At 49.1% G+C, this 27,543-nt stretch overlaps 2 protein-coding genes across 2 annotated transcripts; one reads left to right on the top strand and one right to left on the bottom strand.

The window, feature by feature from the left end:
* Positions 1-281: 281 nt before the first annotated feature.
* On the top strand, positions 282-6,830 carry YRDC (yrdC N6-threonylcarbamoyltransferase domain containing). The gene is made up of 6 exons (XM_066638705.1): positions 282-425; positions 2,173-2,368; positions 3,314-3,428; positions 4,034-4,153; positions 4,461-4,603; positions 5,866-6,830. Exons 1-6 carry the CDS (start codon positions 311-313, stop codon positions 5,933-5,935), a joined length of 759 nt encoding a protein of 252 aa, XP_066494802.1. The 5' UTR covers positions 282-310; the 3' UTR covers positions 5,936-6,830.
* Positions 6,831-7,952: 1,122 nt separating this feature from the next.
* On the bottom strand, positions 7,953-14,126 carry MANEAL (mannosidase endo-alpha like). The gene is made up of 4 exons (XM_066638683.1): positions 13,450-14,126; positions 10,711-10,820; positions 9,776-9,852; positions 7,953-9,188 (listed from the first exon to the last, which is right to left on the bottom strand). The coding sequence occupies exons 1-4, from the start codon at positions 13,955-13,957 to the stop codon at positions 8,552-8,554; spliced, it is 1,332 nt and encodes a 443-aa protein (XP_066494780.1). The 5' UTR covers positions 13,958-14,126; the 3' UTR covers positions 7,953-8,551.
* Between the last annotated feature and the right edge of the window lie 13,417 nt (positions 14,127-27,543).

Below are 27,543 nucleotides of genomic sequence, written 5' to 3'. Positions count from 1 at the left end.
GCAAGGAGTTCCACAAACTAATGGTACAGAAATGCTTTTCTCTTGTCTGTTCTGACTCTCCCTGCATTCAGTTTGATGGATGAGAAAAGAATGCAGTTCATTAACCCCCCAGTCTTGGAGGGAAGGAGAAGTTAAGCCCTGCAGGGGTGCACAACAGCCCTGCAGGGTTGCAGGGCACAGCAAGGGTTGAGCCTGTTGCATCAGCCCTCCCTCCCCCCACGTGGCTCTTGAAGGGGTGGGGCACTGACGTCAAGGGAGGAAGCCGGAGGTGTCGTAGGAGCGCCTGGCTGTGCAGGACGGGCTGTCGCTTATGCTGGGCAGCGCGAGCCGCGGAGCGGTGCGGGCGCTGGCGGGTGCCGGAAGCTGCGATGGGGGAGCTTGCAGGGGCAGCGTAGCTCGCCTGGCTGGATGCAGCAGCCCGCAGAGTGAGTGCAAAAAGCAACCAACCCCCCTTCCTCTGTGCGTGTGCAGAGTGCCTCTTCCGCTCACCCCACCTTGGGGTGTGCTGGGCTGCATTGGAATCCAGCCAGAGGCTGGAATGTGGGTGTCCCCCCCCCATGGGTGTCTACTCCCTTCTCCCTCTTGAAGCCAAGCTGCAAAGACTTCAGCCCCCCCCCCCCCCCAACAAAGCCCCTTCCCAGAATCTTCCCTGCTTGGATTTCCTCACTCCCAGGCAGTGGGCAGAGTTCCACATTGTGGGTATTATACAAGGGCTCCCTAACCACCATGATGCATAGCTGCTAAACATAACAAGAGCTATGCTGAATCAGGCCCAGGGCCCATCTAGTCCAGCTTCCCCTATCCCCTATCCATCTAGTCCAGCTTCCCACTGTGGCCCACCAAATGCCTCCAAGAGTGCACAATACACCTGCATCCTGTTGCCACTGACTTGCGTGTGGCCTTCAGAGCTAAGCTACCCCTAAAACCGGGAGGTTGCATGCAGTCATCATGATTTATCACCTGTGATGGACTTTTCCTTCGGAAATCTGTACAATCCCCCTTTGCAGGCATCTAAGCCAGATGTCATCACCACATCTGGTGGCAAGGAGTTCCACAGACTAATTGCATGCTGGGTAAAAAATATTTCTTTTTGTATGTTCTAGCTCTTCCAACATTCAATTTTAGTGGATGTCTCCTGGTTCTGGTGGTGCGCAATAGGGAAAAGAACCCCCGCCCCACACAGATCTCTGTCTGGCTATTCTTGCTCATGCTGCTTCTTCCTTCACCCTCTTGAAGCAAAGCTTCAAAAACTCCAGTCCCTTCCCAGAATCTTCCCTACCTAAATTTCCTCATTCCCAGGCAGTGCACAAAGTTCCACTTTTTGGGTATTAATCCAAGGGTCCCCCCAGCCACCATGATGCATAGCTGCTGCTCCTCCTCAGCGGAGGAGCTTTTGCAATGCATTCCAACAAAACACCCTGGGTTAGATTCAGTGGTCTTCAACCTTTTCTGTGCCATGGCCCCAATCAGTCAAGTCAGTAAGTATGAGACAGGGAACCCACTGCTGATCCTGCCCCCCGTGACCTGATCCATCCACTTCTTGACCCTGCTTCCCCTGCGTCAGGGATGTCAAGCTTTTTTCATATAGAGGGCTGAAGTTAGCATTCAAGGTGCCTGCTGTCAGTCTTAAGCAGAGGATGCCCAGAAATAAACACTTTGTTCTCACAAGAAACTCACTCATGACCTGCAAATGACAGAAGAGAAAATGTGCAAATCGTGTTCATATTTTCAAGATATGGGAGAGCCCCATTATCAAGCTGGGAGAGCCCAGTTATAATTGGAGCTCAATAAATGCTTCTGGGGGCTGCATTCAGCCTGTGGGCCTTGGGTTTGACACCCTGTGTCTTATGCCTTGTGTCTTCTCAACAACTCTATGAGGTGGCAGCCTGAGCAGGGCTGGTCTTAGGAGCTGTGGGGCAAGAACTCAGTTTTGAGAAGCCAGTGTCTAATGATTGGATCCAAGCCCTCTCTTGCACAGTCCTTGAAAGGTTGCTGCGACCTCACCCCCCCCCCACCACCACCAATGAAGCTTTGCCACTCCATTAGGGTCTCTCTCCATTACAGCCACAAGTGGAAGAACACTGGGTCTGAAATCTTCTTGTATGTGCACAGGGACCCGTTTGGGGATCGATGAGGTCGACCTCAATGCCTTGCTTTGTTTCCATCCCACAGGCAAGAAGGATGTCCTGGCTGCAGCAGTCACTGTCTTGCAGGAGGGTGGCCTGGTAGCTGTACCTACAGACACCATCTATGGCATTGCCTGCCTGGCACAGAACTCACAAGCCGTTGAAGCCATCTACAGGCTGAAGGGGCGCAATGGAAGCAAGCCACTGGCCATTTGCCTGCCAGAAGTGGACCACATTTACAGGTGGGAAAAGTGATCAGAAATTTGATGGGTAAGGTACCCAGGTGACTGGGTCAGATGGTCCCACGTGAAAGAATCAACAGAGATCTGAGCCAGCCTGCTTCATAGCACCAGTATATGTGGACAATTTGTTGTGTTGTGTTGTGTCTCCAGTGCTTTTTGTTTAGTTGCATCCTAATCTGCTATCTTGTCCTGCTCTTGGAGTTGGGGGAGGAGGAAAGAAGGATAAGACTTCATGTGTGCTTCATGAGTGGGATTGAGCCAAAAATATCACATCCATCCCAATCACTGAAGGACTCATGGAAAACTCCTGGCCTGTAACTCCCAGCTCTGCCCCTCTGGATTCCTCAACATGTTGGGCTGTTGCCTCTTTAGTCTCCTCTCTGATGCTGAAGCTGTACATGGTGTCTTGACTGCCCTGACAGTTAAAGCTTATTCTAGTTGCAAAATGAGCTGGAGTTCCATTTCACTTTCCTACTTGGTCTGGCTCTCCAGTTTGGGACATCGCTAAACTCCTAAGCAGTTAGTTGCTTTTTCTTTTAGACGAAATCAAACCCTGTCCCTGAGCAAAGAAAGAAGCAGACCTAAAAGAGCCTTTAGCACACCTGAGCTTTCCATTCTTAAGAGTATCAGGAAGGCAGAAGCCATTGCAATCCAAGGTCCTCTTTCCTCCAATGGTTCTCTTTTCCATCCTGCCCCATGGCTCCTTTCTGATATTAAGTGAGGCGGCCCCCTGCCATTCCAGTGACTGTCTATGTGTTTCAAAAAAATAGTTCAAAGCAAAAATAATGGGGTGTGTGTGTCATTTTTCCTCTTCCAGCCTGGAGACCATTGTACAAGTCTGCATTTGGCTCAGTAGCCCAAGCTGTTGAGCTGCTTACCCCAATGCATTGTTGTCCTTTCCTCTTCCCTGGGCTGTTTCTGAGCTTCTGTCTTTTCCTTTTTCAGGTACTGCAGTGTCAGGGTGCCTGATGAGCTGCTGCATGATCTTCTCCCTGGACCTGTGACGCTGGTCCTGGAGCGCTCCGAGGCCCTCAACAAGGACCTGAACCCATTCACCCCAGTGAGTCATGGAGATGGGTTCTCTGCTTCCTACCAGCAACTGACCCCTGGCCTTATGCAGCCACTTCCCAGGGGTTCAATAATGTTTTCATTAACTTTGGGAATCCCACTCCCCCCCCCCCCCAACGAATACACAGGATCTTTATTTCTTTCTCAAAATTAAAGTGCAAATTGCTGGACTGAGAATGTTGGTTGCTGGGAGAGAATAAAAATGTTAACACTTGGTTGGGAGTCTCAAACTAAAAACTGGTATTTTATCTTGCCTAGGTAACCAATGTCTATGTTCTGCCCTGACCTAGGTGGAGTTTTGGAAAGTTCAGAAGTAACTTAGGCCCAGTCCTATATAACTTTCCAGTGCCAATACTGCTGCAATGCAGGTATAGGAACAAACATTCCCTTACCTTAAGCATTCTCAGTATGCAGCACGTACCCTATTGGCACAGCTGGATTAGCACCAGAAAGTTGAATAGGATTGGGCCCCAAGTCCCTCTTCCTGCCCTGTTCAAGCATTTGTGAGGTTTCACCTCCACCCTATGGTATGGTATGTGGGTATCGACCTCAACCTTGAGAATAGCAAACTTCATATCTCTGTCCCTTGTGTTACAGCTCGTTGGTGTCCGCATCCCCCAGCATTGGTTTATCAGGGAGCTCGCCAGGGCATGCGCTGCTCCTTTGGCCTTAACCAGTGCAAACATCAGTGCTGAGAAGAGCACCCTCACAGTCATGGTAAGAACAGTTTGAAGTCCTGGGGTGAGGCACAAGATGATGTGAACCTTGTCTATCTCTTTTCAGCATGGGTGACCTGGAGCCCTGCACCAAAACCAATTTGCTACCATAAAAGTGCTCCTTGCAACAGGGTGGAGCCCGTTTGTCGAAGTAGGACATCATTGCTCAGCCAAAGGAGGGGCTGAAGGGGCATGAAGGGAAGACTGTTCCTGTCTCACGATTCCTGCCTTGTCCCTAGCTTACTTGGTGATGCTTGCTTCCTTGGCTCCTCTGGCTTGAAGTTCTTAATGTTCTTCTTATTTTCCAGGAGTTCCAGGAGCTCTGGCCTCACTTGTCTCTGGTCATTGATGGAGGCCCAATTGGGGACATGCATAGCCCAGAGTGCCGCCTGGGCTCCACTGTGGTGGACCTCTCTGTCCCTGGCCAGTTCAAGGTCATTCGGCCAGGCTGGTAAGAACTTAAGAAGGACCCTGCTGAATCAGGTTATGAACCCATCTAATTCAGCTTCCTGTATTTGTGGCCCACCAGATGCTTGTGGGAGTGCACAAGTCAATAAGATAACTGTCTCTCATTGGAACTCCCTTGCATCTGGCACTCGGAGATAGGGTACCTCTAAAATCAGGAGGCTGCATATATTCATCATGACGTAACCTGGGATGGATCTTTCCTCCCTAAATCTGTCCAATCCTCTTTTAAAGGCCGCCACACACACTGTGGCAAATAGTACCACAGATTAATTGCATGCTGGGTAAAGAACTATTTCCTTTTTGTCTGTTGTAACACTCCCACCAGTCAATCTTAGTGGATGTCTGCTGGTTCTGTTGTTGTGTGTGTGAGGGAAAAACTTTCTATTCATAATTTATGTCTCAATCTTGACCTCCCTCAGGTGCTTTCTTCCTGAACTGAGCAGCCCCAAACACTGTAGCCTTATCTTGTGTCCCAGCCCATTAATCATTTTGTGGGCTGGGGCACCTCCCTTAGGTATTCTAAAAGGCAGGACACCACCTGTTCAACACCTTCTCCCAGCCACTTGCACTTTTGTAGGCTAAGGAATCTCCTTTTTCTAGCTCATTCCCTTCCAGTGAAAAGGATGGACCCCCCCCCCACCACAGCACAGAAATGTTGGGGGCCTAGAGATGAATCTATGACATCTGTTATAAATGACTTCCTGTAAGCCAATGTTTCTCAAACTGTGGGTTGGGCCCCATTACATGGGTCACGAGCCAATTTCAGGTGGGTTCCCATTCATTTCAATATTTTTTTTCATATATTAGACTTGGTGCTACCATGGTATGTGACTGGGGAAATGTTACAGATCTGTGCTTTTAATAAGCTACTATATATATTCTTTTAACCATGATAGTCAATGGGACTTACTGCTGGGTAAGTGTGGGTAGGATTTCAGCCTACGATTGTTAAAAAAAATTCCCGCTTGATGACTTCACTTCTGGTCATGACATCACTTCCAGTGGGTCCCAACAGATTCTCATTCTAAAAAATTGGTCCCAGTGTGTGAGAACCATTGCTGTAAGCACCTGTGTTTGCTCATTAATGCGTGAGAGGATGTCATGTTAATTTGGGGCACACCTCATATTCTGCACTTGCCTGGCTCTTTCCAGGAGTAGTTCTCCCACAAATTGAGGTGAAATCAGTGCTGCAGCTTTTTCCTCCCCCCCCCCACTCACTTTCTGTTTTTTTTGCTCTCTCCACAGTGCACTTGCCCAGACAATTGAAATCTTGGTCACCAAGCATGGTCTGACAACTGAACTGCCTGCTCAATGAAACTTACACCAGGTGCACTTGAGTGCTGTGTGACTCTTGAGGAAGTTGCTCTCAGCAACCTTGTTCAAGAAAGGAGAAGGGTTTAACTCTGCTCTTCCTGGGTCCAAAAGGAACTTCTCTTCCCAACTAATGTCAGTGGCTCATCGCAGCTTGGAACCTGTAGCATGGAAGGGGGTGGATCCATGGAAGAAGCATTGCCCTCCCCCTTTGAATTTAGAAAGGGGTGGTGGCAACAGCACATGAAGTTCAGAATGTGTCTAAAAGACTCCTCCCTCTCAATGACTTCTATCCAAGGAGGCCAGTTTCCTCTCTCCATCGTTGGAGTAGCAAGCTTGTGAGAGTAGAAGACGGACACATCCTCCCATGGAGGACTTGAATAGCTGGGTATGAATGAGACAGTTCAACTAAGGACTTTGGGGATGGACAGTAGCATACTAAGGCAGAGTCAGAGGGGTACACCACCCTGGGTACCATGTCAGAAGGGGTGTCAAGGTGGGGGCACTTGAAGTGGTTGTGTGCCACTCTGAGTGGCCAATGGCTTTTTTCACAGTTTTTTCTCTTGACAAGCAGAAAAGGCAAAAAAAAAAAAAAAAGCATCTCGGAGTGCTGCTGGAATCTGGAAGTAATTGGTTTTTGACATCTTCACCACAGTTACTTCTAGGTCAGGCACTTGGGATGACATCATGAGATATGGCTCCTAGGTGAGACCACCTATGTCACTGGGGGATAGGCAACAGTATTAAGTGGCAGCTGGGAGGGATTGCATGTTAGCAGGGACCAATCTGTCTTGAGCCTCAGCTGTGCTTGAAACATGGAGGGCCAAGGGGAGTCTGGTCCCAGCATGCTGCAAGCTGATTGTGGACCAACATCATTAAAGTGCAGACTTTTTGCAGCCTGTTTTGCCTCTGCCTTTGTTCCTTCTTATGCCAAAACATGGAATGGTGTCTTTCTTAACCCATTTTTGCCTGGTCCATAGTGTACACATTTGCTCCCTGTTGTGTATATGCAACATTGGGCAGAAATTAAGGGCTGAAGTGAGAGAAGACATACTGCTATGAATGATAAAATGAGAGCAGAATCCCATCATTTTGTCTACTACCCCCTACCCTAAGCATTCACAGCAGTACCATTCTCTTACTAGCAAGTACATAGCCTGCACACTGTGCTGGCTTGTAGTTCAACCCTTTGCACTAAACCATGGGTGTCAAACACATTTCATATAGTGGCCTGTGGTGCCTACGGAGGGCAGGAAGTGACATCATTAAGCAGATAGTGGCCAATCACAACCACTTTGTTCTCAAGTATGAACTTTTCAAATGTCAGAAGAGAAAATATGCAAATCTTGATCATATTGATCATATCATATTCAGCAGCACTGCTTCTCCTGAGGCTTCCCTTTGCAGCTCAGCAGCTGAGAGGTACTCAATGCCTTGGCAGAAGTGGCACTGCTGAAAGGGTGGCTCTGGAAGAGCCCCAATTATAATGGGTGCTGGATAAAGAGCTTGCAGGGACCACATGCTTGACACCCCTGCACTAAACCAAGAGCAGTTAATTACGTGTGACAGCAAGTACAAATTCTGCAAGCAATGAAGGATCTCGGCCTGAAGGAGCTTCCAGTGCCTGCAAGAAGTCTCCCTCCATAGTTCCTACCTGTAGGTCAGCAGTCTCCAAACTATGAATCGCTGCATAGCATGGCCATTTCTGTTCATGCCACAGCGACTTATCTTTCCAGCCAATCTTGTCAGAAATTTGTGCCGGGCAGATGGTTATGCCTGGAAAGCGGGGCACAGAGTCTGCTAAGGGTGATGGGCAGTGGAAGCAGCTGCCCGATGCAAATTTCTGACAAGATTGGCTGGAAAGATAAGAGGCTGTGGCACAGAATGCACCACAGCTGCATCATTTTCCTGGTGCTGGATCCGGCCTGCGGTTTGGGGGCTACCGCTGTAGGTCACCCATCTGTTCTGCTTCTCTACAGCTGGCTGTGCTGAAGTAGCAGATGCCAACAACTGCGGTTCTCATTTTATTGCAAGATTGAGTGCACTTTGGATTGTGAAGTTCCAAAACCATGATAACGTCAAGTATGTTCTCAGGGCTGAACATTAAATGCAGCGTGTTCTAGGGGTAGGGCTAACACACAGGAGATTTAACATTTTCCTGCAAGTGTTTGAGGTTTAACTGGCTGCAGCAGCCGTTGAAATAAATATACCTGGGCTGCCACAGTGTCTAGTTGAACAAATGGGTGTACAATTCAGCTCAGCATTCCCTAGAGAAGCCAGCTCTGATACTAATTTACCTCTTGCTTGCAGCAGGAGAGGGGGCAAGGAGCACACGGATTATTCATCAGAAATAGTTGAGGATCCTAGAGCAAGAACACACTTACTGAAGCAGGAACCCAAGTATCATGCCTGATGCTCTGCACACTGATAGAGTGTGGTGTTATCTAGGAACATAACAGTCTGTTCAGAGGTGCCTGAACTATGCCAGCACTGAAGGTCATCCCTGTTCATGCAGTTTTTTGGAGTTTACAGCCCTGGGGAGCAGGTTCCTCTACCTGTGCTGTGACTGGTTCCCCCTTGGGCTACTTTATGCCCACAGACCTCTAAGGCTTCAGTTTGTTCACATCAGCCACTGTTCCTTTTCCTTGCTGTAGTGCTCTGCCCACCGGCGGGTCAGTTCCAGGTACATGTCTGGCTGATGGGGCAGGTAATCCAGGTAAAGCCGTGTCGAGGTCTTCTTGGGCACAGCCTTCTCAATCTGGGTGCCCTCGTGCCACTCATTGAAGGAAGTGATGGAGACGATCTCCGGGCGCACCATTAGTGCTGCCTGCAGGGCAGTCTCATAATACTTGCCATTGACCCTGTTGCGGGTGTTGTGGTTGTTCCAGGGGCGGATGCTCGTGTCTATGTATCCAGGCCCCACGCTGGGGATGAAGAGGAGATTGTTGGAGTCACAGAAGGCTTTGATGGCTTTCCAGTTCTGGTGGGAGGAGCCGTAAGAGAAGCCATTGGATGCAAAGTATGTGTAGATACCATCATAGCCAGCCGCAAGGATGTCGTGCTTGTGTCCCTCTTCCACCAGCAATGCAATGAAAATAGCATCATAGGGAGTGTTGCGCAGTGAATGGGAGCCTGATGGGGTTAGCAGGTTGGCCCATGCTTCAGGAGACGTCAGATAAGAGTCATAAATATAGAACAAGGGCAGGCTCCGGCCAGTGCTGGTCTTGTATCTGTAGAAAGCTTCATGGGTACCATACCTGGCAAGAAAAGAGAGCATTTAGGGCAGCCTTGGGTGTAAGGTTTAGCAGCAGCCAAAACTTTTGCTCTATACCTCTCTAAAAGAACAACTTGGTACTGTGCTCTAAACTAGCCTAGTGACTAGTTTCCCTGCTCAGAGTCAGCAGGATTTTTTTTTCTTTTGCTGCAAATAGCTGTCTAAAAAATTATTCTGATTGTGCTGTTCTTTCCTAAGGAGACTGCTCGCTTGTAACTGAACAGAATATTCCCAAGTAGAAGTTGATCCAATGGTTGTGGATTACGTTGCAGTCAGGTTGCAATACAAGATAATTTCTTTCAAGCCAGCTGACTGTTCTTAGCTTGCTACAAGCCTGGAGACAAACTCAATAAGCAGTTTTCAAATGAATAAATAATGCCTCTCCACTAGCAGGGTCTAGGATTTCACAGAGGCTGCAGTGCCCTCTGTATCTCAAAGGGTAGCATCTACTCATGCTGGGCTGTCATAGCTGGTTCCACCTTCACTCTGGAGCCAACAGCGTCGGTGCCACTTTTCAAAGTGGAGGTGACCTGGCATTTGGAATTGTCCCTCTAGGTTTCGAGCTCGTACCTGTCTATGATGTACTTCACATTCTTATGCACTGTGTTGTCATCACGTCCTTTGTACGGCTGGATGTGGAATGTGACCTGCAGAACAGGAATACATGGCCACAAGTGCAATTATAAGAACTTTGCTGGGGGGGCACTTTCATTAATGGGTTGGTGGAGTTAGTAACTACAGAAATGATCCCCTTGTTAACCACGGTGCTTCCCCTTCTCCAACCTTTGAAGCCGCTATGATCTATCAGTGGTATGGGTACTACCAGCAGTGTTTGGTGGTACTCGCAGGACCCCTGGACACCTGCCACCTGGCAGTGAGACCAGGAATGCAACACAACAAACAGCAGTAGGAGGCTTGACTTGGCAGGCAGAGCTCTAAAGCATGCTTTTCTGTACTTGAAAAAGCCCTCCCCTCCAACCCGAGCCTCTTACTGGTGTTTGTTGCATCACACATCTAGCCTTCCAATCCAGAAGTAACTGGCAATGATGTTTTTTCCAGTAACTTCTGGAGGTACTTCAAATATGTGAACCATTTGAAGTGGTAAAGCAGAGGATAAATGTCAAGAAACAGTGGTACATACACACACTTTGAAAACAGTAAATACAGGATTCCTTCTTTCCCAAAATGGTTGTCTTAAAATTATGAAGACAAGCAGTTCATCAGCTCCCCCTCCCCTCCTTTTACATCAGTTAGAAAAATGAGATGCTTCTCTGACCTGTCCCCATGGCTCTCCAAAAGTTCCATTATCCCAAAAACACCCTTGCAGGGGTTCACCCTCTTTCCCCTATTGTTAAAGACAAGCTGATGATATCTGGCTTAAGTTCGCACCCCTTAGTTATTAAGAATATTTATATGCTGCCTGCAAGCCTGGGTTTGGAGCAGTCTGGGTTAAACTGAGGGTTCACTGTAACACCAAGCTGTAACAACAGTAGAGTAAGTCTCACCTTGATGGTATATCTATGTGCAGCATCCAAGATGAAAGGTACCAGGCTCTCTGAAGGCTCCCCATTGTCATCTGCTAGGCCAGGTGGGTACCAGGATAGAACCATCACACCTGCAGTAAGACAGAATTGCACACAGCCAAGGAAGTGGAAACAGTCTTGGATCTCTCTTATATGCAGGATAATTTGAATCCCTCCTTAAATCCAGCACTTATAAGCCCACTGTCCCTCAACACATCTAAAACCAAAGGGGAAGCTAGCCACCCCCACAATGGTAGCCCCCTGCTCTGGGTTAGCAGTGCAGAGAAAAGGTCATTCTGCAGTCATGGAAGTGGGTCAAGGAGGCTCCTCCAGCATTCCTATAAACTCCCACTGATTAACTGGATCCAGAGCATTTTAAACTCTTAAGCAGCACCCACAAGAGGGGGGACAACCTGCACTGCTTCCTGCCCTGTGAAGGAAAGCAAGGCCTCTGCAAGGAAGTTATTTTGCAGAGATCTGGTTTGAGAGGAGCTGTCCAGGACAAGGCAGTGCTGAAATTTCATTTGGGCTTCAGATGTCGACATTTCAGCTGCAAGTCTTTTAGGTGAAGCCTAGCCTAGAAACACTAAATAAAGCAAGCATGAAGTTATGCTATCAAAAGAACTCCCCCTCTAGTGGTTTTAGATCCCACAAACACATTCCCTTTGCAGCACTAACAGCAGCCCGTTCAGTGGTTGCAAGGTGCATTCTTGGCCAGAGGACTAAGGGCCCAATCCTATTTTTCAAACGCTGTGCCAGCTGAATCCTGCAGTGGAGGGATCCTGCAGTGGAGCGACTGCACTTGGACCTCCTCAAGGTATGGGAACATGTGTTCTCTTACCACTGGGCTGCATTGTGGCTACAATGGAAGCTGGAAAGTTGGATAGGTTTGGGCCCTAAGATGCAACATCCTCTCCTATAGCATCAAGACCACAAATCCAGCCATTGCATTTGCCAGGTTTATATGCAAACCATCCCTCCAACAGTGGTGCGCAATCCAGGGAAGGGCTCTCTTTTCCTCCTAGAGTGCTGCTAGTGTGAGTAAAATTAAGGACTGATGCATCAGCTCCACAGGTACAATGGCACATACCCCATTACTCATTAGCCTGATAAAATATCAGTGCCTGCCCCACTCCCACCTTCCTTCTTCATTCATCTCCACACCTAACACTTAAAGCAGGGGTTTCCAACCTGCAGCACGCCATGTGCCACTTTTTATGTAGAGAATCTTGAACCACTCCACCAGTATTGCTACTGGGTGAGCCAATGGTGGGGCAGTCAGCCCTGGGTGTAAAATGAGCCAGTGAGTAGCCAGCAGATCTCAGGGATTTTGAGGTGGGTGCCAAGTCTACCCACTGTTTTGAGTGGCCACAGAAAGCCAAGGGTAGACCTATTCTCTGCCTCAAGATACCCTGGGTACCCAAAGGGAAGACCTGGCCTCCACCAAGGGATCTTGAGGCAGAGGGTCCAACAGTGTGCCACTTATAAAGTATCCATGTGCTACCTTTGGCATGCATGCTATGGGTTGGCCACTGTGACTTAAAGAAAGGGACAAGGAGGTGCTCTTGTAACCCTGAAGCCTGAAATGAGAGCGGACTGACCCTGACCCACAGCACAGCCATTCTTGATCCTGTGGGCTGAACTGTGTGCACATCTGGAGGGTGGGGAGTGGTATTCCACATCTGTCAGCACATGTGCTCATTCGGTACACACTCTCCGGACCTGTGGGCTCAGAGCCTTGGGCAAATGCCCTGCAAGTTATATATCTGGACTTCCAGAAGGCGTTCGACACGGTCCCTCACCAAAGGCTACTGAAAAAGCTCCACAGTCAGGGAACACCGGAACCAGAGGACATCCACTAAAATTGAGTGTTGGGAGGGTTAGGACAGACAAAAGAAAATATTTCTGTACGCAACGTGTGGTTGGTCTGTGGAACTCCTTGCCACAGGATGTGGTGACGGCATCTGGCCTGGACACCTTGAAAAGGATTGGACAAGTTTCTGGAGGAAAAATCTATTACGGGTTACAAGCCATGATGCGTATGTGCAACCTCCTGATTTTAGAAATGGGCTATGTCAGAATGCCAATGCAAGGGAGAGAACCAGGATGCAGGTCTCTTGTTATCTGGTGTGCTCCTTGGGGCATTTGGTGGGCCGCTGTGAGATACAGGAAGCTGAACTAGATGGGCCTATGGCCTGATCCAGTGGGGCTGTTCTTATGTTCTTATGTTAAGTCTGGAAGCAGAACCTCCCAAAGCCACATGGTCCTTCTGGGACTCCATCATTAGAGGTCCTTGTTTCGGGTGAGTAAAATAAGATTACAGCTTAAATCAGGGATGTCAAACTTGTTTCATGCAGAGGGTGGAAGTTAGCATTCATGGTGCTTCATGATGGCTGGAAGTGACATCATTAAGCAGGAAGTGACATCATTAGACAGACACTAGCCAGAAATAAGCACTTTGTTCTCACATAGAAACTCATTAGCTGCAAATCACAATGTGCAAATCTTGTTCATATGTCAAGATATGAGAGAGCCCAATGATCAAGCCTGGAGAGCCCAGTTAAAACTGGGGCCAGATACATTACCTCCAGGGGCCTTATGCTTGACATCTGTGGCCTTCCTGAACACAATGGACTTGCATCTGAGTAAGGTAAATCACACCACCTCTACTCCCGCCATCCCCAGCCCTTTTCTCCCAGGCTGGGCATCCTGCGGCCTTACCGATGGCAGCAGTGCGCAGCTGGTTCATGTGCTCCTCCAGCACAGCCGGGTCCCGGGAGCTGTAGGGCCCGAGTGCAGGATAGAAGCTGGCACCCAGGTCGTCGGGGGGGCTGTGGCGGCCCTTGGGGTAGCTGGCGGAGATCTTGGGGTCCCAGTGGGCCACCATGACATGGTCCCAGTGCAGGTAGCGGCTGTCGAAGCGCGGGCTGCCGTACCAGGTGTAGTAGAAGGCGTGCAGCGCCGAGTAGACCCCCTCGGGGCCGGGGGCCGGGGCTGCTGCCGCCGCTGCGACCCCCCTGGCCTCCTGGGTGCCCAGAGGGGGCGGGGAGGCTGGGTGCCGGGCGGCCAGGGGCTGCTGCTGCTGGGGGTCCAGGTCCAGGTCCAGGCCGGGTGCCAGGGCGGAGAAGCCGTCGGAGGGCTTGAGAGTGCGCAGCGCCATGAGGGTGCCAAAGACGAAGAGCGCGCAGAGGAAGAGCGCCAGGCAGGCGCGGCGGCGCAGGCGCACCATCCTCCCCAGCTGTGCCCAGTGGGAGACCCCGGGGGGGATCAGCCCGGCCCGGTCAGTCTGGCCGCCCCACCTGCGGGAGCTCCCTCTAAGCCAACGCAGGCCGGGGGCGGCCAAGGCACTCCGGCCGGCCCCCTCCAGCAGGCTCACCGCCAGCCCGGGCGGGAGAGCCCATCGGTGCTAGCCGGGAGGATGCGCTGCTCTCTCCTCCTCCACTCCCCCAAGCTCAAGAGGGTGGTACAGTCCACGGGGGGAGGGGCGGGAGAGCATTAACCCTTCCTGGCCCCGAAAGCGCCTGCGATGCTCCAGGAGCGTTAACCCCTTCCTGCCCCCCAGCAGCATCTGGGGGTTGAGAGGCTGCAAAGAGTATTCACCCCTTCCTGACCCTGCTGGCGCACGCTCAAGCCTTCCCAGCATCAGATGAAAGCATGGAAACTCCGCCAAGGAAAGTGGCGGCTTTGTACCTGTTCGGGGCTGGGGGCTGTCGGCGAGCCCCCGAGCAGGGACGATCCCCCCTCCCGCTGCAGTGCAGTGAAGAGGAATTGGGAGCGATCCACCCCTTTGGCATGAGAATCGAGCCCCCTGGCAGAGCGCGGTGGAGAAAAGGTAACGGAGGAGGAGGAGGCTGATCTGAAAGAAAGGTGCCTTCTAGAGCCGTTCAAAGGAATGAGTTTTTAACTGATGAATGAGAGCCCAGGCCTACGCATGTCTACTCAGAAGTAAGTCCCATTAGAATCAATGGGGCTTACTCCCAGGAAAGTGTGGATAGGAGGATTGGACTGTGAGGCTGCTATCCTACCCACACTTTTCAGGGATAAGCCTCATTGAACAGAATGGGACTTACTTCTGAGTAGACATGCATAGACTTGTGCCCAGAATCTACTGTTACAGCTCCAGGCAGCTTCCCCCCCCACTACTAAAGAATTGAAATTGGCCCCCACCTCTGATGAGTGGGGCTGGAGCCCACTATCAAGAGGACCAAAAATGGGGCTGCAGTCCATTACCAAGCAGTACCCACAGAATTAGGGACGTTGAGACCCCAGGTGTCTCAAAGGGAAGAAGGAGCTGCTGATACAAGACTTGGAGCCCAAGCCTATGCCTGTCTACTCGGAAGTAAGTCGCATTATTGTCCATGGAGTTTACGCCCAGGAAAGTGGATAGGATTGCAGCCTTACACGACCTAGAATATTCAGGAGCAAATGGGGCTGCAGTTCTATGCACACACTTTCCTGGAAGCAAGACCAATTGAATTAAATGGAACTTACTTCTGAGTAGACATGTATAGGACTGGGTTGGGAGTGAGGGCTCTCCTCTCCAGCTGCGGATCCCAGGGACAGAGAACATGGTCCAAAGGGCGCTCGTCATTCCTTTTGCAATCTGGTCTATCCACCCATACAAGCAACTGGCTAGAAGTTCACAACAGGCACCTAGAAACACAAGGAGCTGAAAGCAAAGGGACCTATAAGAAGCTAGACGGAATCCTATGCATGTCTACTCAAAAATAAGCCTCAATCAGTCCAATGGGACTTACTCCCAGGTAAGTGTGTACAGGATTGCAGCCTAAATCACTAAAACGCTGACCAGCTTAATTGTAATGCAGGGAGTCCACATCCTGAACCATAACCTGTGTTTTTTTAAGGCTGATCAGTCCAAAATCTTAGCAGGCCTTGCTAAAATGATCCATGAGCTGCTGGAGATCTTTGGCAGAGTGGGTAGTGACAGTTGCATTCGCTGGCAAAGAGGAAGTCACGCAGACATTTCAGCTGGACTTTGCTCTCAGTCTGGAGAGGTTGAAGAGCTTTCCGTCTGATCTGGTCCGGACATAGATGCCTTCTGTTGCAGTTCCAAAGGCATGCTTCAGCAGGACAGCAAAGAAAATTCCAAACAAAGTTGGCACAAGAACACAGCCCTGCTTCACTCCACTTTGGATATCAAAGGGGTCTGATGTGGAGCCATCGAAGACAACAGTGCCCCTTCATGAACTCACCTCCCTGCATTACAATCTCTGCACATGAACTGGAGGTTGTCCATGACTTTGTGTACCTTGGCTTAATGATATCTGACACTCTTTCTCTCGATACCGAGCTAAACAAACGCATCAGTAAAGCAGCTACCATGTTTTCCAGACTCACAAAGAGAGTCTGGTCCAACAAGAAGCTGACGGAACTTACCAAGATCCAGGTCTACAGAGCTTGCGTCCTGAGTACACTTCTGTACTGCAGCGAGTCATGGACTCTTCACTCACAACAGGAGAGGAAACTGAACGCTTTCCACATGCGCTGCCTCTGACGCATCCTCGGCATCACCTGGCAGGACAAAGTTCCAAACAACACAGTCCCGGAAGGAGCTGGAATCCCTAGCATGTATGCACTGCTGAAACAGAGACACCTGCGTTGGCTCGGTCATGTTGTGAGAATGGATGATGGCTGGATCCCAAAGGATCTCCTCTATGGAGAACTCATGCAAGGAAAGTGCCCTACAGGTAGACCACAGCTGCGATACAAGGACATCTGCAAGAGGGATCTGAAGGCCTTAGGAGTGGACCTCAACAAGTGGGAAAGCCTGGCCTCTGAGCGGCCCGCTTGGAGGCAGGCTGTGCAGCATGGCCTTTCCCAGTTTGAAGAGACACTTGGCCAACAGGCTGAGGCAAAGAGGCAAAGAAGGAAGGCCCGTAGCCAGGGAGACAGACCAGGGACAGACTGCACTTGCTCCCAGTGTGGAAGGGATTGTCACTCCCGAATCGGCCTTTTCAGCCACACTAGACGCTGTTCCAGAACCACCATTCAGGGCGCGATACCATAGTCTTTCGAGACTGAAGGTTGCCAACTATTACTATTGACCAGCATGAACAGAACTTCTTCTGTTGGTTGGTCCACTAATGTTTTTGTAAAGTACGTTTGCACTGTTTAAAGGCTGTAGTTGGGAGACTGGGCACTAGATGGCGATCTACCATTGCTGGGACATGTGAGTGAGAAAGCCTTCACTGGACACGGGGCACGCACGGAATGGGGTGGCCACCGTCTCTATGCATGAACTTGTGTGGATTTGGGATTGAAGCCATTGAAAGCTTGCAAAGGGACATTGTGGCCACTCTGTACAATGAAAACAGCACAGGGCCAAAGCCCATCATTAATGGGCATAACACAGGGAGTGAATTAGGTGGATCTTTTTTATTTAAAAACCAACAAACATAGGGTCAAAGGTGGTACTTAACAACAGTGGTGTCACTAAGTTTGCATCACCTGGTTCGGGAGGCAGCACGACACCCCTATGATGGACTTCCTCCCATGCAGGAAGGGCAACACCATGAGCGGTGGGCATGCTGATGCACCATTGCCCTACCCAAAGGTTTTTTGCTATAACTTTTTATAGCATAGAGATAGCTCAACGCGGTTTGTTTGATTGCATGCTGCATGAATTTACTCATCAAATATATAACATATGGTAATATTCAAAAGTACCAAGATTTAAAAAAATTTTGGCCAGTCATGGTGTCATGCCTCCCCCTCCATTATACAAATCAAAAGTAAGACCAACTGGAGTACTATGTTCAATTCTAGCCAACACATTTCAAAAAACGTATAGTGAAACTGGAAAAGATGCAGAAGAGAGCAGCAACTATAATAATTAGTGGGGCTGGGGCACCTTCTTTATGAAGAAAGGTTACAACATTGAAGACTTTTCAGTCAAGAAAGGGGGTCATGCCTGAGACATATAAAGTTATGCATGGGATGGATATAGGAAAATTCCTTTCCCTGTCATGCAACACCAGAACCATGGGACATCTACTAAAATTGCTTGGCAGGAGAGTCAGAACAAACAAAAGGAAATATTCTTTTACCTACCACATGATTAACCTGTGGAACTCCTCATCAAAGGATGTTGTGATGAAACCTGGCCTAGAATTGGAAAGATTGATGGAGGAAAAAGTCCATTACAGGTTACAAGCCATGATATGGTACTAGCTTACTGGATAATTGTGTCCTGGTCAAATGCATCCCGGTCATTCATGCTGGTTTATGCATCCTGGATATTCATGCTGGGTTTTTTTATCTTTTATTTTGCAACCCAGTTATTTGCATCCCACTATAACTGGGCAACAAGAAACTACAAATGGGCAACAAAACCCATGTTATATATCCTAAGCCTCTTACCCCACCCCTAACCCTACCTTTGTTTAAAAAAAAAATTAAAAAGTACATCTAATATAAATACTGTATACATATATTGGGACACAAATGTCTGGGGTGCAAAAAGAATGGATGTAAATGTACAATACTGTTGGGATGCATTTGATCAAGACACAGTTGTCCAGGAGACAATGATCCTGTTATTCATGACTATATTCGACCTCCAGGTTGTAGAGGTAGCCTATCTCTGAATGCCAAGTGCAAGGGAGTGGCAACAAGATGCAGGTACCTTGTTGTCTTGTGCACTCCCTGCAGCATCTGGTGGGCCACTGTGAGATACCTGAATGATTCAGCAGGCCTGATTCAACATCAGGCCTGATGTTCTAAAGGAGAGTCCTTTAGATTGCATAGGCTCTATGCACTTCTCTTCCCAAGTTCCCCTTCAGTTACACTGATCCTGCATCCCCCAAATGTGGAAATGACTACCTGTGTGATTGGCTGCAAAGAATCACTGTGTTTGAGCAACCTCAGAGGTTCTGCACCCAAGGAACCAGCCACAATCCTTCCTTTTACACAAAATTGGGAACTTTCCTACCTGTTCGTTCGTTCGTTCGTTCGTTCGTTCGTTCGTTCGTTCGTTCGTTCGTTCGTTCTTTCTTTCGTTCTTTCTTTCGTTCTTTCGTTCTTTCGTTCTTTCTTTCTTTCTTTCTTTCTTTCTTTCTTTCTTTCTTTCTTTCTTTCTTTCTTTCTTTCTAGTAGTGTGGGTAGTAGTTGGAATGCTACTGTCTGATTCAGTGATTTTCACTCACAAACCAAAATGCAAGATGTGCTCTGCAGGTAGACCCAGGAGTAGGAGGTCCCTGCAGACTTATAACTCTTTCTGCAAAGGCACTGGGCATGGAAGAGAAGGCTGGTGCTGGGGCAAAGCCTTTCAGATGCAGCTGATGCCACATTATTGCCCTCCCCAGCTCTGGTGGTGAGCAAGCCTGCCCCTTGCTTCTCACTTCCAAGCAGGTGTGAGACAGGCTCCCTTCATCCTGAGCTGGTAGTGATGGAACATGACCTTTCCAGTTTATTGCATGACAAGAGACAAAGACAAAAAGGCTCCTCTTGTGGCCAGTGAGAAACTCTGACCATACGTGCACTGAATAATTAAACTCACCTTCCTGCACATGCTGCAGTTTTAAAAAAATGATCTTTAAAGGTGTCTTAGTGTACCTGCCTATTTCCTTCTGGGCTCACCTCCTATTGCCCTTCGGAAACCAGGGACTGGGAGGTATGTGAATCTGTGTACTCCGTTCCCCCCGCCGCCACCACCCCTTTCCTGTACAAAGTAGCTATCAGACTGTGAAGGGTATTTAGAGGGGAGCAGAACAGAATGTGTGAGTGGGGGGGATGTGATTATGTAAAACCCCAAATTAACATCTTTTGATGGTCAGCTACAGGAAAATTAATCTGGATTCACGCTTGCCATCCTAATGCAGCCAGCCCACAGCTCCTCTGACACGGTTCATCACAGCAGCGGCAGAGAAAGGGGCTGCTGTGGAATTGATTTGGGAGTTGGAGAGAATTAATTAATATCTCTGCCTGCCATTCCAAGTGGGAATCCTTCCATGTGCAGCCATTTGAATGCCCTCCTTCTGCAGAAAAAAAAGTTGCCTCTTTCCCCCTTTCTGCTTGGAGGTTAACTAAATGTAATTCAGTTTCCTGTTTAGAGTCAGGGGGACTTACAATGGCTCTGGTGTCAGCATGATCAAGTGGCTGCCAACTCTGACTGAAGCTCTTCCCAGAAATTTTCCACTCCAACCAGAGGTGTCACTAGAAGCCTGGCGCCTGAGGCATTGACATCCTGACATCACTTCTGGGTTATCCCTGGAGGAGGCACTGGTGGCTTTGCGCCCTTCAAGGGGAAGCCTCCACAGAATGGGGGTGCAAAGCCACCGCAGTGAGTGCCCCCCTCCTCCAAGAGAACTGTAAGCAGTTCAAGGTAGTCATTTTGAGGTTCTCCCCAGAGGAGGAGGTGCTGCCGGTTTCATGCCCCCTTGGAGTAATGCCTGGGGGTAGGTACCCTCAATGTGATGTAGTGTCCTTAAACCTGGGAGGATTTGTTAACATAACCAGGATTGCTTAAATAGTCCTTGGAAGATGATTGATGGCGATTCCTAGAGACTCTAGGACAATACCAAAGGGTTGGCAACCCCACCCCAGCTCAATTTACAGTGATGTTAGCAAAGTTTCGGCACAATCCTAGGCAGGTCTACTCAGAAGTAAGTCCTATTGAGTTCAATAGGATTTACTCCTGGGAAAGTGTGGTTAGGATTACAGCCTTAGTGGCTTGGATGAAGAGTGCTGGGGGGAGGAAGGAAAGGGAGGGGAGGTCTCCCACCCCCTCCTTGCCTTGGGCCCCACAGCTGTTGCCACCTTTGCTTCAGTGTGAGTGTGGGACAAATTCTGGTCTTGCCAATTTCTAGAATCTAGAGACTGGCCTCAGAGATTGACACACAATAGCTCTCTTCCACAGCTGTGATACGGAATCATTTGCATGTTTACAGGGATGATGGAATAGTAATTGTATTGGAATTGGCTAAAGTTCACAATGTAGTACTATACTGTATATGACACAGGACTCCTCACTGTGTGGGATTGTTTTCTAAAGAAATTAGACAAGGAGGGGGTGACCTGGTTCTTCGAGAAGAGGCCCTGTCCCTGAGCTTTGTTTGAAGTAAATTTCAGGGTGGAAGATGAGAAGACAGAAAAGTCTTTCAGACTAATTAATTCCAGCAGGGCCTTGTGCAAAAGATCTCAAGTTATGCAGTGATCCCCTTTGAGTTCAGGCTTGTGGGCTGAATGGCTAAGAGAGGTGATGCTGTGTTCCTATGTGGATTTCTGTCTGTCAGGCTCAGTTGTGTTTGGCATGAGATGGTCCACCAACTGCCTCACCTGACCACAGAAGGGCTATTTCTTGCCCCAAATGCCCTTGTTTCCTGCCAAACAAGGGCCATGATACTGAGCGTGTGTGTTTCTGAACCTGCCTGCACTACCACATGGAAGCAGGGCAGCTAGGAACATAAGAACATAAGAACAGCCCCACTGGATCAGGCCATAGGCCCATCTAGTCCAACTTCCTGTATCTCACAGTGGCCCACCAAATGCCCCAGGGAGCACACCAGATAACAAGAGACCTGCATCCTGGTGCCCTCCCTTGCATTGGCATTCTGACATAGCCCATTTCTAAAATCAGGAGGTTGCACATACACATCGTGGCTAGTGACCCGTAATGGATTTTCCCTCCAGAAACTTGTTCAATCCCCTTTTAAAGGCATCCAGGCCAGATGCCATCACCACATCCTGTGGCAAGGAGTTCCACAGACCAACCACACACTGAGTAAAGAAAATTTTCTTTTTTCTGTCCTAACCCTCCCAATACTCAATTTTAGTGGATGTCTCCTGGTTCTGGTGTTATGTGAGAGTGTAAAGAGCATCTCTCTATCCACTTTATCCTTCCCATGCATAATTTTGTATGTCTCAATCATGTCCCCCCTCAGGCGCCTCTTTTCTAGGCTGAAGAGGCCCAAATGCCGTAGCCTTCCCTCATAAGGAAGGTGCCCCAGCCCAATAATCATCTTAGTCGCTCTCTTTTGCACCGTTTCCATTTCCACTATGTCCTTTTTGAGATGTGGCGACCAGAACTGGACACAATACTCCAGGTGTGGCCTTACCATCGATTTGACAACGGCATTATAATATTAGCCGTTTTGTTTTCATGATCAATTATATCTTTTCTAATGATCCCAAGCATAGAATTGGCCTTCTTTACTGCTGCCGCACATTGGGTCAACACTTTCATCGACCTGTCCACCACCACCCCAAGATCTCTCTCCTGATCTGTCACAGACAGCTCAGAACCCATTCGCCTATATGTGAAGTTTTGATTTTTTGCCCCAATGTGCATGACTTACATTGAAATGCATCTCCCATTTTGCTGCCCATTCTGCCAGTTTGGAGAGATCCTTCTGGAGCTCCTCACAATCACGTCTGGTCTTCACCACTCAGAAGAGTTTGGTGTCATCTGCAAACTTTGCCACCTCACTGCTCAACCCTTTCTCCAGGTCATTTATGAAGAGGTTGAAAAGCACCGGTCCCAGGACAGATCCTTGGGGCACACCGCTTTTCACCTCTCTCCATTGTGAAAATTGCCTATTGACAGCCACTCTCTGTTTCCTGGTCTTCCTGGCCTCAATTCAGGAGAGGCCCTGCCCTCTAATTCCCTGACTGTGGAATTTTTTCAGTAGCCTTTGGTGAGGAACCGTGTCAAACACCTTCTGAAAGTTCAGATATATAATGTCTATGGGTTCTCCCGCATCCACATGCCTGTTGACCTTTTCAAAGAATTCTATCTGGTTCGTGAGGCAAGAATTATCCTTACAGAAGCCATGCTGATTCTCCCTCAGCAAGGCCTGTTCGTCTATGTGTTTTGAGATTCTATCTTTGATGAGGCATTCCACCATCTTACCCAATATAGATGGAGTGGGGCCTTGGCTGCCCAAGGCTCTGTTTGTGGCAATCTAGACCCTGGTTCTCCACTCCCTGCATCACTTGGTCTGCTGCTATCCAGAAGAGAGAGACATGGGACATTTAAACCAGATTACAAACATTTACAGACCGGAGTTGTCCTGAGAGTCAGGATTCCTGGAGAGCAAGTCCCTTGCTCTCTGCTGCTGAGATCACTTGCCACCAGGAGTGGGAAACCACTAGATTATGTGGCTGGACTTTCTGACCAGCTGGTACTCATTGTCTTCTCTGTTCCAGGTTCTCTGTGTGTGTGTGCACCCACACACGTGTGATCCTGATTCTGCACCATCTTCAAGTGTTTGATGCAGGCAAATGAGCTGCAAATGATGGGGAAGACCTTCCCTTTGAGTTTTACAGGAGGTCAATGGGGAGGGTGGAGAAGGACCCTGGAGAGGGTGCAGTTCAGTGCATGAAGGTGTTGGCATGCTGCACCAACCTACCTGCTACTTACCAAGCTTCCTTCCTTCCTGTGCTGCTCCAGGGCATCCTTTGGAAAGGATTCTTATTAGCAGAGCTCGCTTCTTGCTCTCCTGTCCCCATCCCTCTTGTGCTGTCAGCATCAATTTGAATTTAATTTGCAGAAGGTGCCTATTGGGTGGCTTTTTTACTTAGCACAAAATGGGAAAGGAGATAACATTGATGGGGGAGAATAATACACGTTCATATTCGTTTTGCCTTCTGGAAGGGAAAGAGACACCAGCAAAACTTCACTGCATTTACATTTTAATGGGAAATGTTCTGACTGCCTGCTCCACAGGCTTGCAAATTGCTTTCCAGAGAGAACCCCTACTCTCCTTCCAGAGTGTGTGAAATGAAAGAGTTTTGATGGAGGCAGGGGAGTGGGGACTCTCTGCCTTGTAAGGGCCAGGTAGTGGTGGTAGGAACCAGGCAGGCGGGCACCAAGGAAAGAGGCAGGGCTGGCCTTACGAGCTGCAAGGCCCAATTTGGAATATTTTTTTGTGAGGCCCCAAGTCGTTGGGCAGGTTCTGGCACTGGGCAGGACACATGTGGGTTGGTGCTTTTGTTGTCCCAGTTCAAGAAGTGTTTTCTGCCTTCCATCCTATGCACAGATTTCTCCTTGTAGTGATGGATGAGTGCCATCACACTCATAAAGAAACCACTGATAACAAGATCATGGAGGATTACTTGCAGCATAAGCTGAAAGGCCAGCAGAAATGGTTCTCTGCCCTGTCTGGTGGTCCATGGGGAGTGTGAAGTGCTGGCAACTGTGGGTGGTCTTCTTCACCCTCCTTGGTGGTTCTTCTGTCATTGCTCTCTGCAACAAACAAGAAATTCAAGTGGGCAATTCCACTTGGCTCTGTACAGCGGCATCACTAAGGAGTGCAGGCCACACCGGGTGATGCACATGGAGGCAGAGGTGACACCATTACTGGCCAAAAATTTTTAAATCTTGGTATGTTTGAATCATGTCATCATGTCATATACCAACTGATGTGTAATTTCATGCAGAATGCAATGAAATATCTCTATTCGATCAAAGGTTATAGGGGAAAAAAACAGTGGGGCGGGACATGTGCACTGCACATGGCATTGCCTCACACACTGCATGGGAAGAGGTCTCATAGGCACTGGCGTTGCTCTCTAGCAGGGGGGCAGGGCACTAAGTTTTGCAGGGAGCCTCACCGCATAGTGCAACAGGCCCCTCCCTCTCCCCTTAGGAGCCATTCCCTCTGTTTAGCCTCACCACAGCATGCAAGCAGCTCCTCCCCGCCCCTGTGGAGTCATGGGGGGGACGGGACAGAGACGAATGGCTCCCAAGCGGAGGGGGAGGGGCTGCTTGCATGCTGCAGGGAGGCTCTCTGAAAAACTTATTGCCCCGCCCCCCCTCTAGCTACGCCAGTGCTCATAGGGGTGATGCACTGGACTACCATTCCAGGTGACAGAAACCCGCCACTGGCTCTGTCCAATGCCTTTGAGATGTGTGAGCTGCCTGATCAGGGACTGGACAGCTGAGTTGGTGTGCAAAGCATGGGAAGTGGGCCGGGATGTGTTGCCTGGAGTTTCAGGCAGTCCCATTCTCTAAAGTCAACCCTGGAAAGAGGGTGCTGCTTGGAACACCCAGGTTGGATCTTTCTGTCCTGATTGCCCCCCTTCTCCTTGCCACAGACCTAGAGGCATCTGAGGCTTCATGCATCTCACTACCTCATTTTGCTGACATGATGTTTCAAGATAATCTCCACAATTTTAGGAATGACAAAGAAGTTCTGGATTTTTTTTTTTAATGGGAAGAATTGGAGGAATCATAAAAAATGTTGTGATTCCTGGACCTTGTTTGTTACTTCCAGGTTGTCAGTAGCACTTCCAGGGTGACAGTAGCAAAAGCAGTGGAACAAACTGACTGGACTAGACTGGAGGAGAGTCTGGTATTTCTTACTCCCCTTGCTGTCTGTGATCTATCCGCCCAGTACCCTTTCCCCACCCCTCCCTAGTCAATGACTGAAACAGGCACTCCAAAGAGGCTCTCTTCTGCCTTTGCCATAAAAAGAAACCCAGAGGTGCAACAGCAGCTTCATTCAGTTGTGTTAAAAGCAACTTTCATTTGGCAGATGTTTTTCCAATAGCCACATCAGAAACGAAGGCAGCTCTGAAGTCAACTCAGTCATAGCTCAGGGGTTTGCTGTTCATGGCTTTGGGGATTGAAGAGAACAGAGATAGGCAAGGTTAGGATGGTAACAAGCAAAGGAAGAGCTGGCAGGCACCGTTCATTTCAGCTGCAGGCTTTTGTGGCTGAACAGGTGGATCTGGGCTGGATCCAGTCTAGCCCATGGCTGCATCAGCAGAATGTGTGTTCTGCTGGTGCAGTGTGACTGCTATAGTAGTCACAAAACACAAAGCTCCATCGTGCTGCCTGGCCACCATCATAAACCTTGAGGGGCAGCAGCCAGGCAACAGCTGCCTCTGTGGGAGTCCCAGAGTGTGAGAGGTGAATGGGCCAAGTGGTGAGTGTGAATGGGGGTGCATCAAGGGCGGGAAGGGGGTGGTTATTGGTGGCAGCAGCTCTGCCAATATCCTATCCGGCTTCCATGCCTCATGTATCTCCACCTGTCTGGATCTACTTGGTCTGGTGCCAGCAAAATTGCAGGTGCAGGTTTGACTACTCAAACTGCACCTATTGGTGCAGTGGAGGCTTACCCAGCCTGGAGGAGTTCTATGGGACTGCCCCACCTGCAGGAAGCAGTGTGCCCTCCAGAGGCCAGGAATTCAATAGAATTGGGCAGTAAGTGTTCTGAATCCATCCCCTGGAGACAGCCCCTGGAGACAGGGACTTATGCAAAGGTGTAACTATGGTGGAGCTTGAGGGGTACCTGCCCTGGGTGCTATGCACATTACTGCTCCTCAGGTTCCACCCTAGATATGAAGGAGGCACTAGTGGTTTTGCACCCACTGTTCCTTCTCCTTAAAGGGAATCCACGCTCCCTCCTCCAGGGAGAACCCAGAAGGAACATCAAGACATCACGAGATGTCACTGCCCCCCCCCCCAGTACTGGGGCAGTGCGTTACGCTTCTGGCCTAACTTGCAATGAACAGGTCTAGTTAGCAGTTTGCTCAGGCCCTTATGAATCTGGGTACTACTGGACTGGTTCTTTGCAGCATTAGCCCCCTCCCCTTTTTCCTTGCCATCTGTTGCAGAATACTGCACCAACATTCCTCCCACACGGCAGACACAGTAGACTGACTGTTCCCCTTTTACCATGTCTGCTGTGTGCTGTATCTGAGCATGTACTACTCAAAGAGAAGATGAAACAGTTGTGCTAATGGCAGCTCACGCTGCATTCCTTTTGTGCTGTACCATTGTTCCCAAAAGTAACAGGTTTTCCTTGTTAAAATATAGGGAAAAGGCTAAATATAGGTTAAAGGGTAACCTATAAACCTAAAAAGTTTAACCTAAAATATAGGGAAAAGGACAGTGGAGGGATGATGATGAGGTTGTGGGAACCCCCAATCAAGAGGAGTGAGCAAAATGTGGCAATTCTAGACTCAGCACCCCCATCTGGAAGCAACCTCTGTTTCTTGTTTCATCCATTTAACTGTGAAGCTGGATATCAAGCCCATTGATTCTGCAGGCAGGAATGCCACAGAGCTCATTTGCTAACTATATTCCATCTTTTGAACCCCAGAAAGGCCCCCAAGGCACTGATGTGATCCAGGCCCAAGGAGGCACAGCCACATGAATACACACACTCTCCTCTTCCCCCCCCCCGAAGCTCAGTCTCTCTTAGTACCTTCCTTGAAGTACAAGCGCTCTCGCTCTCGCTCGCTCTCTCTCTCTCTCTCTCTCTCTCTCTCTCTCTCTCTCTCTCTCTCTCTCTCTCTCTGTTCCCCCCCCCCCCAATAAATTTTTTAAAAATCCTAACCTCTTCTTCCCCCACTCAGAGCTAGGGAGAACTCAGCACAGGTCCTCTGTTGAAAGTTGCCTCTCCCTGTGCTATACAGTGTGGTCGTTTGTGCAGGCTCCCTGCTTTTCTCAAGGCTTTTTTTTTTTTAACAGAATGGAGGCAGCTCTTCCTGCTGCCTCCCCAGAGATTGTTGACACAGGCACCCTGCCAGTTTTTTCCCCCCATTGGAACAGGATTCACACCCCAATCTGATCCAGCTTCCTACTTACCAGCATTCTTGTCTGGATTAAGCCTCCTGGGGTGCTGCAAGGTTAGAAGTATCATTCTGAGATGCCTTTGCTCCTACCAGCCACACTATTTTGCTGGGCGCCATTCACAGCTTGCAGTTCACTGACTCTTGGCCAGAGAAGGCCTTTGTGTGCTTAAATTATCAATGACACTTTCTTTGAACACTTGGAGAAACTGCTTGATTAGCAATTATTGGTGCAGAACTAGGGGGCCTCTTGCCAAAGGAGGACAAGCATCACAA

This window comes from Tiliqua scincoides, chromosome 10 (genome assembly GCF_035046505.1).
Source record: "Tiliqua scincoides isolate rTilSci1 chromosome 10, rTilSci1.hap2, whole genome shotgun sequence".
NCBI classification, from domain to species: Eukaryota; Metazoa; Chordata; class Lepidosauria; order Squamata; family Scincidae; genus Tiliqua; species Tiliqua scincoides.
Note: the sequence above shows the minus strand (reverse complement) of the source record. Positions and strands in the feature narration are given on the sequence as shown.

Bases quoted from the DNA above. Each gene is read 5' to 3' on its own strand.
- YRDC (XM_066638705.1), top strand. From the start codon at position 311: ATGCTGGGCAGCGCGAGCCGCGGAGCGGTGCGGGCGCTGGCGGGTGCC. The intron at 426-2,172 runs GTGAGTGCAAAA...TCCATCCCACAG, and splicing joins TGGATGCAGCAGCCCGCAGA to GCAAGAAGGATGTCCTGGCT. The intron at 4,604-5,865 runs GTAAGAACTTAA...CTCTCTCCACAG, and splicing joins AAGGTCATTCGGCCAGGCTG to TGCACTTGCCCAGACAATTG.
- MANEAL (XM_066638683.1), bottom strand. From the start codon at position 13,957: ATGGTGCGCCTGCGCCGCCGCGCCTGCCTGGCGCTCTTCCTCTGCGCG. The intron at 9,853-10,710 runs GTGAGACTTACT...CCTGTTCTGCAG, and splicing joins CACATAGATATACCATCAAG to GTCACATTCCACATCCAGCC. The intron at 9,189-9,775 runs GTACGAGCTCGA...TTTTCTTGCCAG, and splicing joins GTGAAGTACATCATAGACAG to GTATGGTACCCATGAAGCTT.